General features: G+C 40.1%; 2 protein-coding genes across 3 annotated transcripts in view; both read left to right on the forward strand.

Annotated features, from left to right (window-relative positions):
- LOC121920693 (alpha-methylacyl-CoA racemase-like) overlaps positions 1-4,145 on the forward strand; it is a 21,459-nt gene extending 17,314 nt beyond the window's left edge. The window contains exon 6 of the mRNA XM_042447843.1: positions 2,488-4,145. Within this exon, the coding sequence (XP_042303777.1) occupies positions 2,488-2,897 (410 nt within the window). The 3' untranslated portion in view covers positions 2,898-4,145. The remainder of the gene's footprint in view (positions 1-2,487) is intronic.
- A 732-nt stretch (positions 4,146-4,877) lies between these two features.
- SLC45A2 (solute carrier family 45 member 2) overlaps positions 4,878-13,546 on the forward strand; it is a 39,858-nt gene continuing 31,189 nt past the window's right edge. The window contains exons 1-3 of one of the 2 annotated variants that reach the window (XM_042449853.1): positions 4,878-4,997; positions 5,859-5,922; positions 7,120-7,619. In XM_042449853.1, coding sequence (XP_042305787.1) covers positions 7,172-7,619 — 448 coding nt within the window. In that variant the 5' untranslated portion in view covers positions 4,878-4,997; positions 5,859-5,922; positions 7,120-7,171. Of the gene's footprint in view, positions 4,998-5,128; positions 5,923-7,119; positions 7,620-13,546 lie in introns of those variants that run through there. The other variant, XM_042449852.1, reaches the window with a different exon arrangement.

Here is a 13,546-nt window from a genome sequence, read left to right on the forward strand (position 1 = left end):
TAAACATGTTTTTGATTTTTAGCACAGAATGACATTGTTGGTGTCCACACATGAATGAAAGTGGTAGTGTATGCTTCTCTCTAGAAACCAAGATGGCTAAACTGAGACTGTGATATCATGAGAAGACATGACTCATTAGAAGAAAATAATGCTTGATATGGTAGAATTATGGAATTGTGAAATTCCTGCCCCCTCAAGGTGTACCTGGCAAAAACATTGCAGTTCTTTGGGTGGCAGCTCCCCCCCCCCCTTTTTTTTTCCCCCCTTTTTTTTATTGTTTTTTTCCCCCCCCCCCCCTTCGTTTTTCTTTGTTTTAATTCTGAGTTACAGGGTTTTTATGGTTTTACTTCTGTTGTTCTAGCCCCTCTTTGTCCACTGCACTGGTATTCATAATGATGAAGTGTGATTTTAAAGTGTTTTAATAAATAAAACCTATCTATTTTATTTATTTAAAATGTTTGTTTCCTGCCTTGCTGTTCAGAAGAGTCTACAAAGAGGTGTAACATCAGTATGTAAGTCTAACAAAACAGTTACAGAATCAACAGCAGTAAAACAGCAAGATGTGAATAAAGCCATATAATAACAATTTGTCGATAATGATATGTTTCTTATCCCTGAACCTGGATGACAAATCAGTGGTATGTCTCCCAAGGAAAGAAATATTTTTAGCCATTCTTTCCCAATCTCTCAACATCTGTGAAGCTAATATAAAATAAAAGAAAAAGAAAACTTAGAGCTTAAGAGCTCCTGGCTGATTTATTTTTTATTATATGTTTGGAACATTGCACCGGTTATTGGTCAATAAATGTGTCATATTAAAATCTTTTAGTGTGGTTTTTTCCTATTTCCTGTTTACAACATGACTGAAAATAGATTCTGTAAGGCTTTCTTCCACAGTAATTTTTATATAATTGCACAATGGTATCAGATTTATATAGGTAGGAGATGTTGGCTTATATACAGCAAAAAAACAAATATTTAATATTTAACTTCTCAGTTTGAAAATGCCCTCATAACAAAAACTGCTATTTTAAATTAGAGGTATTTCAGGCACTATAATATATATCAATGTGTAATTTATTATCACTTTAATTTCCTGTTGTCTGCTTGTACTGTATTGAGTAGTAGAACATGAAAACTGATATAGAAATATTAAATGTACCTTGAAGATGCATAACACCAGTAAACAAACCTGTGATTTTCTAGATTTTTTTTGGACTGCCTCCCCTATAATCCCTGATCAACAGTTATCTGGAGGGCCACAGATTTTCTGCCACCACTGCATAATCCAGTACGTTCCTTTTTGTTGCAGGCTGTTTTGCAAGCTCCACAACATGCATTTCCCCTTTTAGCCATGGGGATCAGCAATAGAATAGGGCTCATGCAGCATTCCATATACCTAGACCTGTAGGGATTAAAGCAGTTGCAATACCTGGCTTATGAAATCAGCATCATTCGAATATTCATTAAATTTGTATGGACCGGAGGAAAACACTGCAGTCCAGGAAGGGTCTTTCTCTTCTTCCACTGCTCTAGCTCTCCTTTCTCAGAAAGGTGATGAGGAGCAGTGATGACTGAGGGGCTTGTTTAGTGTGTTCTTGTTATCCTCTGAATTTGGCATCTTCTTTTACAGAGATGTTCAAAAATGTTTAGAAGTTTTTGGAATTAAAATGTGTTTCCAGTATCTTCCCAATTTATGGTGTGAATAGGCCAGCTATTATGGGACAGTGTCTCCAAAGTTCATTTCAACCTTTGAATTGTTCACTCATTCCAGAGATAAACCAGAGTTTAAAGGATTAAAGAAATTCAACAACTACTACTAAATATTTTCTGGATGGAGTAATACATTTAGAGGTGTGCTCAGTAGTTTTGAGTGAGACCATTGGTTCTTCTAGTCCAGTATCATCTAATATCAGCTGTGAGGGTCCAGGCCTATGGAGAGCAGAATCTATGCCACCAAATAAGTGGTAATATAAACAGTATCAGAATTAATGTGACATGAGCTTTCATTGACTAAAGTCTGTTTTGTCCTCTACAGAATCATATCTCTAATAGTGTTGAACTTAGCCTCTGAATATGCATGCCACAATAAGTGTATTAAAGGTGTCACAGTGCATTCTCCTTTGTTACTATAGACTCTTCTTACATTTTCAAAATAGCAGAGCTCATCTTTCTAGAGGGTAGTGACCAGAGTTTTCCAGATAAGTGCAGTGATCTGGGAATGATTCCAGATACTCACGGGATGAACCTGGATTTTGCTTGGGAGACACTTTTTGCTTAGGCAGATGATGTTGTATCATGATAATGAGTTCAGAATCATGATATAGTTAAACATGCAATGTTCGAATACAATGTTTTTGACATTTCCATTGTCTTATTTAATCTACATAGTTCATACTCTTTCTCACTGCTAATAATAAATGTAATCTTTTTGTCAAAGGTCAGTGAATTAAATTGTCTCTTTTTTCTTCTCATAATCTCTTTCAGGTCTGGGGCTAGATTCTCAGAAACTTCCCAGTCAGATGAGTTTCTCTGATTGGCCTGAAATGAAGAAGATCTTTGCAGATGTGTTCTCAACAAAAACCCAAGCAGAGTGGTGTGCAATCTTTGATGACATTGATGCCTGTGTGACACCAGTTTTGACTTTGGATGCTGCTGCCTTGCATCCACACAGCAAAGAACGGGGTTCATTTCTTAAAAATGATCAGGATGAGATAAGTCCTAGACCTTCCCCCATTCTTTCTAGGACCCCAGCTGTCCCTTCTTCCAAAAGGGATCCATTTATAGGAGAACATACCAAAGAGGTCCTCTTGGAGTATGGTTTTTCCAAGGAAGAGATTTCACAGCTCCTTTCTCTTAAAGTTATTGAAGTCAATAACCCAAAAGCTAACCTGTAACATAAAACTCTGCAGATCAAGAGTCTTACACTGGCATATTGTATTTTTGATGCAATTGGTGCTATATTCTTAGCAAAAACAAAAATGAGAAATGGGCAAAATGTTTTATGGGCATATGTTGGATATTAAGGGGTGAGCTGTGGCCCTAATTTTTAGATGGATAGGAAACATGGGGATCTTCATGGGCCACAAAAATGGCCTTGGTGGTCACATGAGTTAAGATATGGGAAATAAAGCAGCATTCAGATGATGCACACTGACTCATGTTGATTTAGAGATGGTATCAAGAACTGCACTATTGATAATATAGCTGCTGCTTGTTCTTGTGATTACCTGTGTTGAACTTTAATTGGTTTGCCTATTAATCTCATGAAAGCACAATTAATGCCAAATGGAAGCAGAGTCTCCTGCTTTATAAACTGATGAATGAATTGGTAGAAACCATTTTTATTGATAGATCTGTGCTGTTTTTAAAACTCAAGCCTTGCAAGTGTTTCGATAGGTTTTTGCTCACAAGGCAGACCTTAAAACTTGTTTTTTTCAATAACTTCATTTTGTGTTAGCCTTCCCCACCATGGTTCTTCTCAGCCTTATTTAAATGGCCAAGGGTGAGGAATCATGAAAATCCAAAATGTTTCCAGGGCATCAGGTTGGATAAGGTTTACAGGAAAGATGCTGTAATCTCTTTCTCATTGTATGTCTGTGGAGCAGAGAAGACAGTGCATTTCACATTACTTGTTTTATAGCCCTATAATAGAGTACATGATGTACAAGCATCAGATGTTGAAAGGATGTGGATAATGACCCACCCCTCCCCTCAAGCAAAGAATAGCTCCCTACCTCTTTTTACACCAGAGATGAGGAGCATTTGTCCCTCCAGATTTTATTGGATTTAGCCATATGGCACCAGAACATGGCATATATTTATGTGCTAGATTATTATTTTAGTAAATATTTTATTCTTTACCTTTTTATTTAATGATCCCAGTGAAGGAGTTGGGTCTAACAAGTTTGGCCTTCCCCTTTTTTGATTTTTACATTTGCAGTTTATTATGTAAGTTAGTTTTACTTTATGGCCTGAACAAACAACCCTTTTAAAATTAGTTGATCTGAATAATCTACAATTTATCTACCAGGGTGTTATAATCCTTGTGCTTGTAAGTTATAATATAATTACCTAAAGAGAAATGGTTTTCATAAAATGTGTTAATATAATTTTTAAAACTTACAAATAAAATATAAACTCATTTTCTTTGTGTTTTGAAAAATGGATTATATGATTAGTCTGTCAGTATCATGAACACCTACCTCTTTTTACACCAGAGATGAGGAGTATTTGGTCCTCCAGATTTTATTGGATTTAGTTCCTTTAAGCCCTAGCCTACATAGCCAATGGTAAAATTTTATGTCACGTTGCAGATTTATTGTAAAAATACCTTATAGTGGGCATGTTATGGAGGGTCCTGATTAAACCTTGGTTGGACATCCACTTGCAGTTTGGGTTGGACTCCTGTTCATGCCTTATGCTAGTGTAACAATCTGTCAATCTGATGGTGCATGAAGAAGTAGGTGGTGATGGCAGGAACACAGCAGAGAAAGCCATCAACATCCAAGAAAGCTATTTTGGCTCCTATTTCAGCTATAGATATGGCCATGTGGCCTCCAATTTGCCTAATCTTTTTTATTTAATTACTTTTATATAAATCATTGGGTTTCGAGGAAACACACCAACCAGCAGAAATAAGGCATTGCAAAACAACATGACTCCAGAGGCCTCTTTATTCTGAATAACCACCCTCCAAACTGCTTATTGTTCTGTATTTCTTGCCATTCTCAGGCAAAGTCACACGCTATCCTGTCCCTTTTGAACAAGTTCAGCAGCTCTTTGGAAGCATGTATTCTGTACCCAGCATTCTAAATTTCGTCTCCCTTTCCTCCCCACTGCAAGTATCTGTACCCACTGAAAATCACCTCCAGAAGGTTTACCAGATCTCCAGGGCTATCTGGGAGCACATGGAAGCTTCAGGGGAAGCAAGGGCTATCCTCTCCTGGTTCTATACGAAGCTGCTCTGCCAACAAAAGTTCATCATTGCTTCCTAGGTGTGCTCTTTTATTTCTTTCTGACTTATGTCATATATTGTTGTATGCCTTCAAGTCATTTCTGACTTAGGCCAGAACTTTTCTTGGCAAGACTTGTTCAGAAAAGGGCTGCCATTGCCTTTCCCTGAGGCTGAGAGCATGTGACTTGCCAAGATCATCCACTGGGTTTCATGACTGAGCTGGAATTGAGCTCTGGTCTCCAGAATCATGGTCCAACACTGAAACTACTATGCCATGTTGGATTCTGTCATACATACATACGTATGTATATATGACCGTTCTGTGCATATATTGAGAGAGAGAGAAGGAGACAGAAAATGAGTATGTTTGTATGAGAGTGTATGAGTGAATGAGTGTTTCCTGTGATTGATCTCACAATCTTTTACTGTACTTATTCCCAAAGTTATTAAAATGATTTTTAAAAAAGGATTAGCATGTATATTACAGTATTATCATTGGTTGTGCACATCAAGTCATCTTAAGTCAGGAAATAATAAGACTGCTGTATCTAGCAATACAGCACCTAGTAATAGCTCCATGTTACATAATTTCTCAGTTGTGTATTATTTATGTTTTTGATAATTTTGATAATACATCCTAACTTTAAGGCTTTTTAAAAAACGAGCAGTTGGGGTAGAATACTGCCTGTGTATTTTAGTTTACTTCAATGAAAATAGGTCAAGGTTTTTTGTCTTTAAATGTACACTGAGAATATAGGGGAAAGGGCTCCAAGTATTCACAGGAAATACAGACCCCAGGGAGCATGAAAGCCAAACATCAAGGCATCCCAAGCATCAAAGCACATGGGATTAAATACCACTGGAGGGCTTGCAGAACTTGTATTTTTTCTTTCTTCCACAGGTTTAAGAATACAGTCGGTCCTTCTTATACACGGATTTTTTATACACGGATTTAAGCATACACGGTTTGAAAATGTTCCAAAAAAGTATAAATTTACCTTGATGTTCCATTTTTTATTAGGGACACCATTTTGCTATGTCATTATACTTAATGGGACTTGAGCATACACGGATTTTGTTATACACGAGGGATCTTGGAACCAAACCCCAGCGTATAACAAGGATCCACTGTATCTGTCAAGCAATTTAGCCTTGTAAACCCATTGTTGCCTGAAACCAAGGCGCAAGATGCCCCCCCCCCATTGACAAATGCATCAATATAATTGCCAGTTTGGAAAAGTGAATTTGTGGACCAACAACTCCCTCAAATTCTCTAGCCATCATTGCCAAGGGTATCCAGGAATCTGCAGCAAAAAACAAAAAAGGAATCTTTACAGATGGTCTGTATCTTTATTGTTATTGTTGTTGCATGCCTTCAAGTTGTTTCTTACTTATGGTGACTTTAAGGTGACCCTATCATTGGAGTTTCTTGCCAAGATTTGTTCAGAGGAGGTTGCCATTGCTTTCCCCTAAGGCTGAGAGCCTGTGACATGCCCAAGGTCACCCAATGGGTTTCATGGTGAAGCAGAGAATCGAACCCTGGTCTCCAGAGTCGCAGTCCAATACTCAAGTCACTACAGATAAACTATAAATTTGCAACTCTCCCATTTTCTTACTACCTAGGCTAATAATTCAAAAGCTCACACCTAGGCTAATAACTCAAAAGCTATATTCTGCAGCTGATCCTAATAATGCCATTGCCTACCTGTGGATTTTGGATTTTGTTTGCTGCAAATTGCCAAAACCCTGGGAGACAGTTCAAAAAGTAACTTTTCTAGTGCAGGCTTGGTATTCTGGGAATTGCAGTAATATGTATATATTCAAACTCTGATCCTGGCTGCTTTACTGAATGAAAGGAAATGTCTTATGTCATTTTGCAAAAAACAGTTTAAAACAGCCTTCCTTTAAAGTAATGCTGCATCCTGGCATGTGAGAATTGTCCATTCACATGAAACATTTCTTTGCCCTTTTGGAGATAATCCTCCAGTCATAGGGAGCAGAGAGCTCTCCAGTTGGCCTGGAGCTCTAATTGCATTAATCTTCCATCAGAGAGACACAGGCACATAGTACTTCCCCCACCACTCCCCCCTGGCGGAACTTGTGATTCTGAAGCCATGAAAAGTATGTGTGCCCCTCCTCTGGTTCTTTTTATTTTTCCCTAGTCTTAACCAAGATCTATGCCTGGTGGAGCACCGGCTTCCACAAAGAGGCCTGATGACTCTAGCCAAACCAGATTTGGCCGGGCTTCTTCCAAGAGCCTGTGAGATGGACATCGCCAGCATGGAATGCAGCAGTGAAAAAGAAGAGACCATGCTAAAGTCCTTGGCTGGGGGAGACCCTTTTGGCCAAGTGGAGCCCCCCAAGAAGGCAACAGGGAAGTTGGTGATGCACAGTGTGGTCATGTTTGGCCGAGAGTTCTGCTATGCTGTGGAAGCTGCTTTTGTCACCCCTGTACTCCTCAGCGTGGGCCTCCCCAAAAGTTTGTATAGCCTCGTGTGGCTCATCAGCCCCATCCTTGGCTTTGTTTTGCAGCCCGTGGTCGGCTCTGCCAGTGACCACTGCTCTTCAGGTTGGGGCAAGCGGAGACCTTTCATCTTGGTCCTTGGCTTGATGATGCTGGTGGGGATGGCTTTGTACCTCAATGGAGACACTGTTGTCTTGGGTGAGTATGCAAATGCTTTGTGGAGCCAGGAAAAACAAATGATTTGTTGAAGTAGAAAACGTGTTGAGGAGGGAAGAACTGTAAAAAGTTACTTTTTTGGACTTTGTTGTTGTTGCTAACTGTCTTGGAGTTGGTCCCAACTCATGGCAACCCTGTGTATGAGACATCTCCACAACTTCAGCTTCCATTGCTATGCTTAGCTCCTGCAAATTCAGGCTTATGACTTCCCTGATTGAGTCTATCCGTCTGGCATGAGGTTTTCCTCTTTTTCTGTTTCCCCCCACCTTTTCTAGCATTATTATCTTTTTAAATGACTCATGCCTTCTTATGATGTGGCCAAAGTACAGCAGCCTCAGTTTGATCATCTTGGCTTCCAGGGAGATTTCTGGCTTGATTTTTTCAAGAACCCATTTGTTTGACTTTTTGGCTGTCCACGGTATCCTCAACACTCTTCTCCAGCACCACATCTCAAATGAATTGATTTTCTTCTTATTCATTTTTTTCACTGTCCACCTTTCACATCTATATATGATGATGTGGAATACAATGGCTTGGACAACTCTAACTTTGATGCTTACTTGTCTATCTTCACTCTTAAGGATCTTCTCTAGCTATTTCATAGCACAGGTGCAGAATCCCCCAGACAGTTTGGCTACCATTTTGGCTGGGGTGTTCTGTGAGCTATAGTCCAAAAAAGTAACTTTCCCAAGCACTGATGCAAGGTTAGAGAAGCCGTACATATAGTATTAAGGTAAAATGGTGGGATGAATATACCAGTATCTATGTTGTAATTTCTTCACAGAAGAATTGAGAAGAGTTGAATCCTTAGTCACAGGAAATACTTATACTGAACATCTGTAGCCATGTTGTCCATGGAGTCTGTGGAGTCCAACCGAGAAACATTTCAAAATTTGAGAAGAGGAGTAAAATAATTCTTAATTAGTTATGGATTCAATGATGGTTATAGGCCTGCCTGCTATAAACTAGCTGGCATTACTTTTAAAAAAGATTTGGGATAAAAATTCAAGAAACACAGTGTTAACTGTCTTTCAAGCGAACTGCATTTGCCTGAACATTTGCAGCAGGCTGCTTTGCTTGATACAGAGTGTATTTGTATTCTGTAGGCATGTTCAATATGTGTGTTGGCGACATTATTGCACAAAGGTTCCAGAACAACAGAGGTAGGTGAAAAGCTAAACCGATGATTCACCCGGCCTTGAAATTAATTCATTTGCATTGTTTATTCAGACTCAACTACCTAAAATGGTGGACTGTAGGGATTAATATTCTATCCCTCTTTTCCAGGTAGTAGTAGAAAATTATTTTAAAAAATGATATTTCTGTTTCAATATTTAGGTGTTCACAGTGCAGTTTGGTCAGTCATTATAGTATTCTTTTAGGACAGTACAGTCAATCTTCTGTAGCCACGGATGTTCTATCCATGAATTCAACTATCCATGGTTTGAAAATATATATATTTTAAAAATAATAACCCCAAAAGCAAACGTTGGTTTTGCCATTTTGTATAAGGGATATTATTTGGCTGTGCCATTGCATTTAATGGCACTTGATCATCCATGGCTTTTGGGATCCATGAGGGGTCCTGGAACCAAACCCCAATGAATACCAAGGGCCCACTGTGGTATTAGGATCTGGAGATACACAGCAATGATCCTTATACCTGCAAAATGAGAAGTGAGCCCTGCCTTGATCTGGCCTATAGAGCTCCTAGTCCAGGCCACGGTTTCCTGGCCACCTTGTCCCTTTCCTAGAGGTCTGGAGAGAAATGAATATCTCAGCAGTTAGCATTACTTGCCTGTTGCCTTCCCCAAGCAGAAAATCTGAGTGGCAAGCATGGTGATGCTGTCATTTCTACAATGGATTCTGAAGGTTCATGAGATTCGTTCTGGCTGCCTTTAAAAATTGCCTTTTAAAGGGCTGTTTCTGACTGTTTCCCAGAATCTCCCAGCTAGCATGGACACTGGAAATTGTATTCAAAAACAGTAACTTATCCAAGCTCTGCTTATAAGGAAGCTGAGTTCTGACCTTTGGACCCAGCCTGTTCTCAGTGTACCAGCTGAGTGCGCCTGACTCTCCCCTTGCCGGCTCAACGCAAGCAGCCATGCCTCAGAAATATTACTAAGATTAAGACCAATTCAAACTGTAGCACATTCCAAGCTCTGGGAACCTTGTAAAGTAAACTAGTCATTTCCACAATGGTTTCTGAAGGTTCATGAGATGTCTCTGGCCACCTTCAAAGCCAGTGTTTCAAAGTCCTTGAGATTTGATCTGTTCAAGGACTCGTTTGTTTGTCTTTTTGGCCATCCACGGTATCCTCAGTACTTTTCTCGAGCACTACATCTCACATGAGTTGATCCTATTCTTATCTACATTCTTCACTGTCCAGTTCTCACATCCTTACATGATGATATAATGGCTTGGACAATTCTAGCCTTGGTGTTCAGTCTATGTATATGTAAATATGCCAAAATATTCCAAAAATCCAAAATGCTTCTGATCTCAAGCATTTTGGTTAAGGGAAACTCAGCCTGTACAATCCTAATCATTTTTTCTGGAACAGCTGGGCACAAACCATAGGACTATTTCAGGAGCAGGGAGGTTGCAAAGCAATTTACAGAGTGCAAAGGCCTTGCACTGAAAGTGGTTTTGACCCACAGCAGTCAATGGAATGAAATGGCTTTCAGCGTAAAGTGCTTTGAAGCTTGCCAGACTTATCCCATAAGAGTGAAGAATCTGTGATGGAAAGGAATATATAATCCCACACCAAAGTAAGTCTTTTGGCATGCTCTAGTTCACAATGTAAATTCATTCTGAGTAAAATTAGGGCTGGGAGTTCGTAAGCCAAAAGACTTTACATTCCCCAGTGAAGCACAGAGTTAAATTAAACATGGTATTATATGTGCAAATTTCATCTTAAAGCTTAAATCTTTTTTTTAAAAAAATCATACAAATGTGTGTGTGTGTGTGTGGGGGTCAGGCTCACCACTTTCCTGTTATTTTCTTTAACATTTTCAATAAACATTTTTCTAAATAATGCAGAAGTACTTTGAAAAGAGTAGTAGCACTGTGCAGGAGAGGGGAAGTTTCGAGCTGGAAGAAGGTGTGAGCGATTCTGGGATTTGTAGTCTGATGACACCCAAATCTATTTCTCCATGTCTCGTTCGTCGGCCTCGAATTCTAATGGCATCTCTTCTCTCAATGAATGTCTTCAGGCAGTAATGGGCTGGATGAGGAAAAACAGATTGAAGCTGAATCCGAACAAGACGGAGGTGCTCATGGTAGCAGCCCCAAAACCAAGAATTGGGTTACAACCACCAGTCCTGGATGGGATCACACTCTCCTCCAGTGACTGTGTTCGCAGTCTGGGGGTGCTCCTTGACTCGTCGCTCCTGATGACAAATCAAGTGAATGCGACGGTCAGGAGCGCCTGTTATCAGCTTCGGCTGATACGCCAGCTGCGCCCTTTTCTGGAAGTAAGGGATCTCGAGACTGTTGTGCACACGCTGGTAACCTCACGCCTTGACTTCTGTAATGCGCTCTACACGGGGCTACCCTTGTGCCTGGTTCGGAAACTACAGCTGGTTCAAAACATGGCAGCCAGGCTTGTGTCAGGAACATCCAGAAGGGACCATATCACTCCGGTTTTGAGGTCCCTCCACTGGCTGCCTATTGGATTCCGGGCCCAGTACAAGGTGTTGGTTATTACCTTTAAAGCCCTAAATGGCTTGGGTCCAAGCTATCTCAGAGACTGCCTCTTCCCATACAATCCTCCCCGCGCCCTCCGGTTCTCTGGGAGGAACTTGTTGCAGCCTCAAAAACTGAGGCTTGCGGCGACCTCCCGGAGGGCTTTTTCTGCTGTTGCCCCCAGGCTCTGGAACGACCTGCCGGACGAGATCAATTAACATCTTTGGACAGCTTCAAAAAGGCTGTGAAGATGGATCTCTTCAGGCAGGCCTTCCCAGACTAAAATATCCCGGCCTCAGGATCTCAGGATCTCCCCCCTCCTCAGTAATGTCTCCAAAGCCCCCTTTTCTTTAGAACTGAAGTTGCAGTGGTTTGTTGGTTGGTATTATTTTGTTTAATTTATTGTTGTTCTAACTAGTTATTCTGGTTTTAATTTAGATATGCAGTTTAATAACTTTTTAAGGGGGGAGGGAAATATATTGTTTTTATGCTGTATGTTATTTTAATGTTGTAAACCGCCCAGATTGGTTCGCCACAGGGCAGTATATAAATAAAATTTTATTATTATCATTATTATTATTAGTCTAGAAAAGTAATTTTTCCAAGATCTGTTTATAACAAGATCATGTAAAAGGATCCAGCTTTTGTTCCATCAGTAGAACGAGAAGTTCTAACTCTTTCTTCTCTTTTCCTTGCTTCAGCATAGGGCTCACTGGATTCCCTACCTCTTTCCCCCACTAATCTGAACACTACTTTTAATGTATGGAAATATTAATTGTTAGAAAATCAGGGGACCTCCAGATTTCTGCTCGTAGTAATGCCTCAGCTCCACTGCTAGTTACTTCTTGACCATACTCAACATTCCTGAGGAACACAGGATAGACTGCATGCAATGACCAGTTCCAATTGTGTTATTTTGCTTCCTCACAGAAGCATATGCTATAACCAGAATTTGGGAAATTATGCTGGTTGATGCTGGGAAATTGGTAACTTTTCCAAATTCTGCTGAGACTAAAACAAATAATACAGGATCCATCCCTTTGTCACACACCTTCTCTTTTGTATATATGCCTGCTAGATAAAATACTACATGGAATGCACTCACCAAAAGTATTATGTTCAGAAAATGCATTGCCAGCTTGCATCTGTCTTTGACTCTGAACGGCATGACCAATTGAAATAGTGGTGGTTGTTGCTGTTGTTGTGGGCCTTCAACTCATTTCCAACTTATGGCTACCCTAAGGCAATCCTATCATGGGGTTTTCTTGGCAAGAGTTGTTCAGAAGAGGTGTGCCATTACCTTTGCTGAGGCTGAGAGCATGTGTCACCCAGTGGGCTTCATGGCTGAGATGGGAATTGAACCCTGGTCTCCAGAGTTGTAGTTCAACAGTCAAACCGCTATGACACACTGGTGGTTATTCAGAATAATTGGTGGAATACTGGAATGGGCCACATGCCAAATTGTATGCAACTTATCTGCAGTGTGGGTTATTCCAGTATTTGCCCGGCGAATGAGACTGCCTCGGGCTGGTGGTGTTTTGTGGCCATGTTCCAGAAAAGTTTCTTCCTGATGTTTCGCCAGCTTCTGTGGCTGACATCTTCAGAGAAATTTTCTGAAGATGTCAGCCACAGATGCTGGTGAAACATCAGGAAGAAACTTTTCTGGAACATGGCCACATAGCCTGAAAAACCCACAAAAAACTATGGATGCCGGCCATGGAAGCCTTCGACTTTACATTAGTATGGGCTTCTTTTTCATTTTTAGTTTGGGTCTCAGATGCAACTGAACAGCAGTTCCCATCATTTTGTGGTAAGTGATGATGAAATCTATAATCCAGCAACATCTGCAGGGCCACATCTCCCTAGTTCCTGAGCTATTGGATGACCAATGTCTCATTTCAACTGAATGCTGAGAGATTATTGAGGTGTTTGTTAATAACAGCTTCTTTAAACATAGATCTGTGCCCAAGCATGTGGAAAGATTGAGAAGAGAATTCTTTCCTTCTCTATAATTTATATATTTACTTCCCTGAAACTTCTGTGTGCATTTCTTCTCAGCTGAGCTCCCAGTGTCTTTAGCTCAGATATAATGTTCCAAGAAGGGAGTTATGGATGGATATGAAGAAGGCAGGACAGAGACAACAGGTCAGCTAAATTTTCTTGCTGGTGATAATGGGAGTCAGTTGCATTTTTCTTAGGACTTGGAGATAAACATATATATC

Source organism: Sceloporus undulatus, chromosome 2, assembly GCF_019175285.1.
Source record: "Sceloporus undulatus isolate JIND9_A2432 ecotype Alabama chromosome 2, SceUnd_v1.1, whole genome shotgun sequence".
Classification (NCBI taxonomy): domain Eukaryota; kingdom Metazoa; phylum Chordata; class Lepidosauria; order Squamata; family Phrynosomatidae; genus Sceloporus; species Sceloporus undulatus.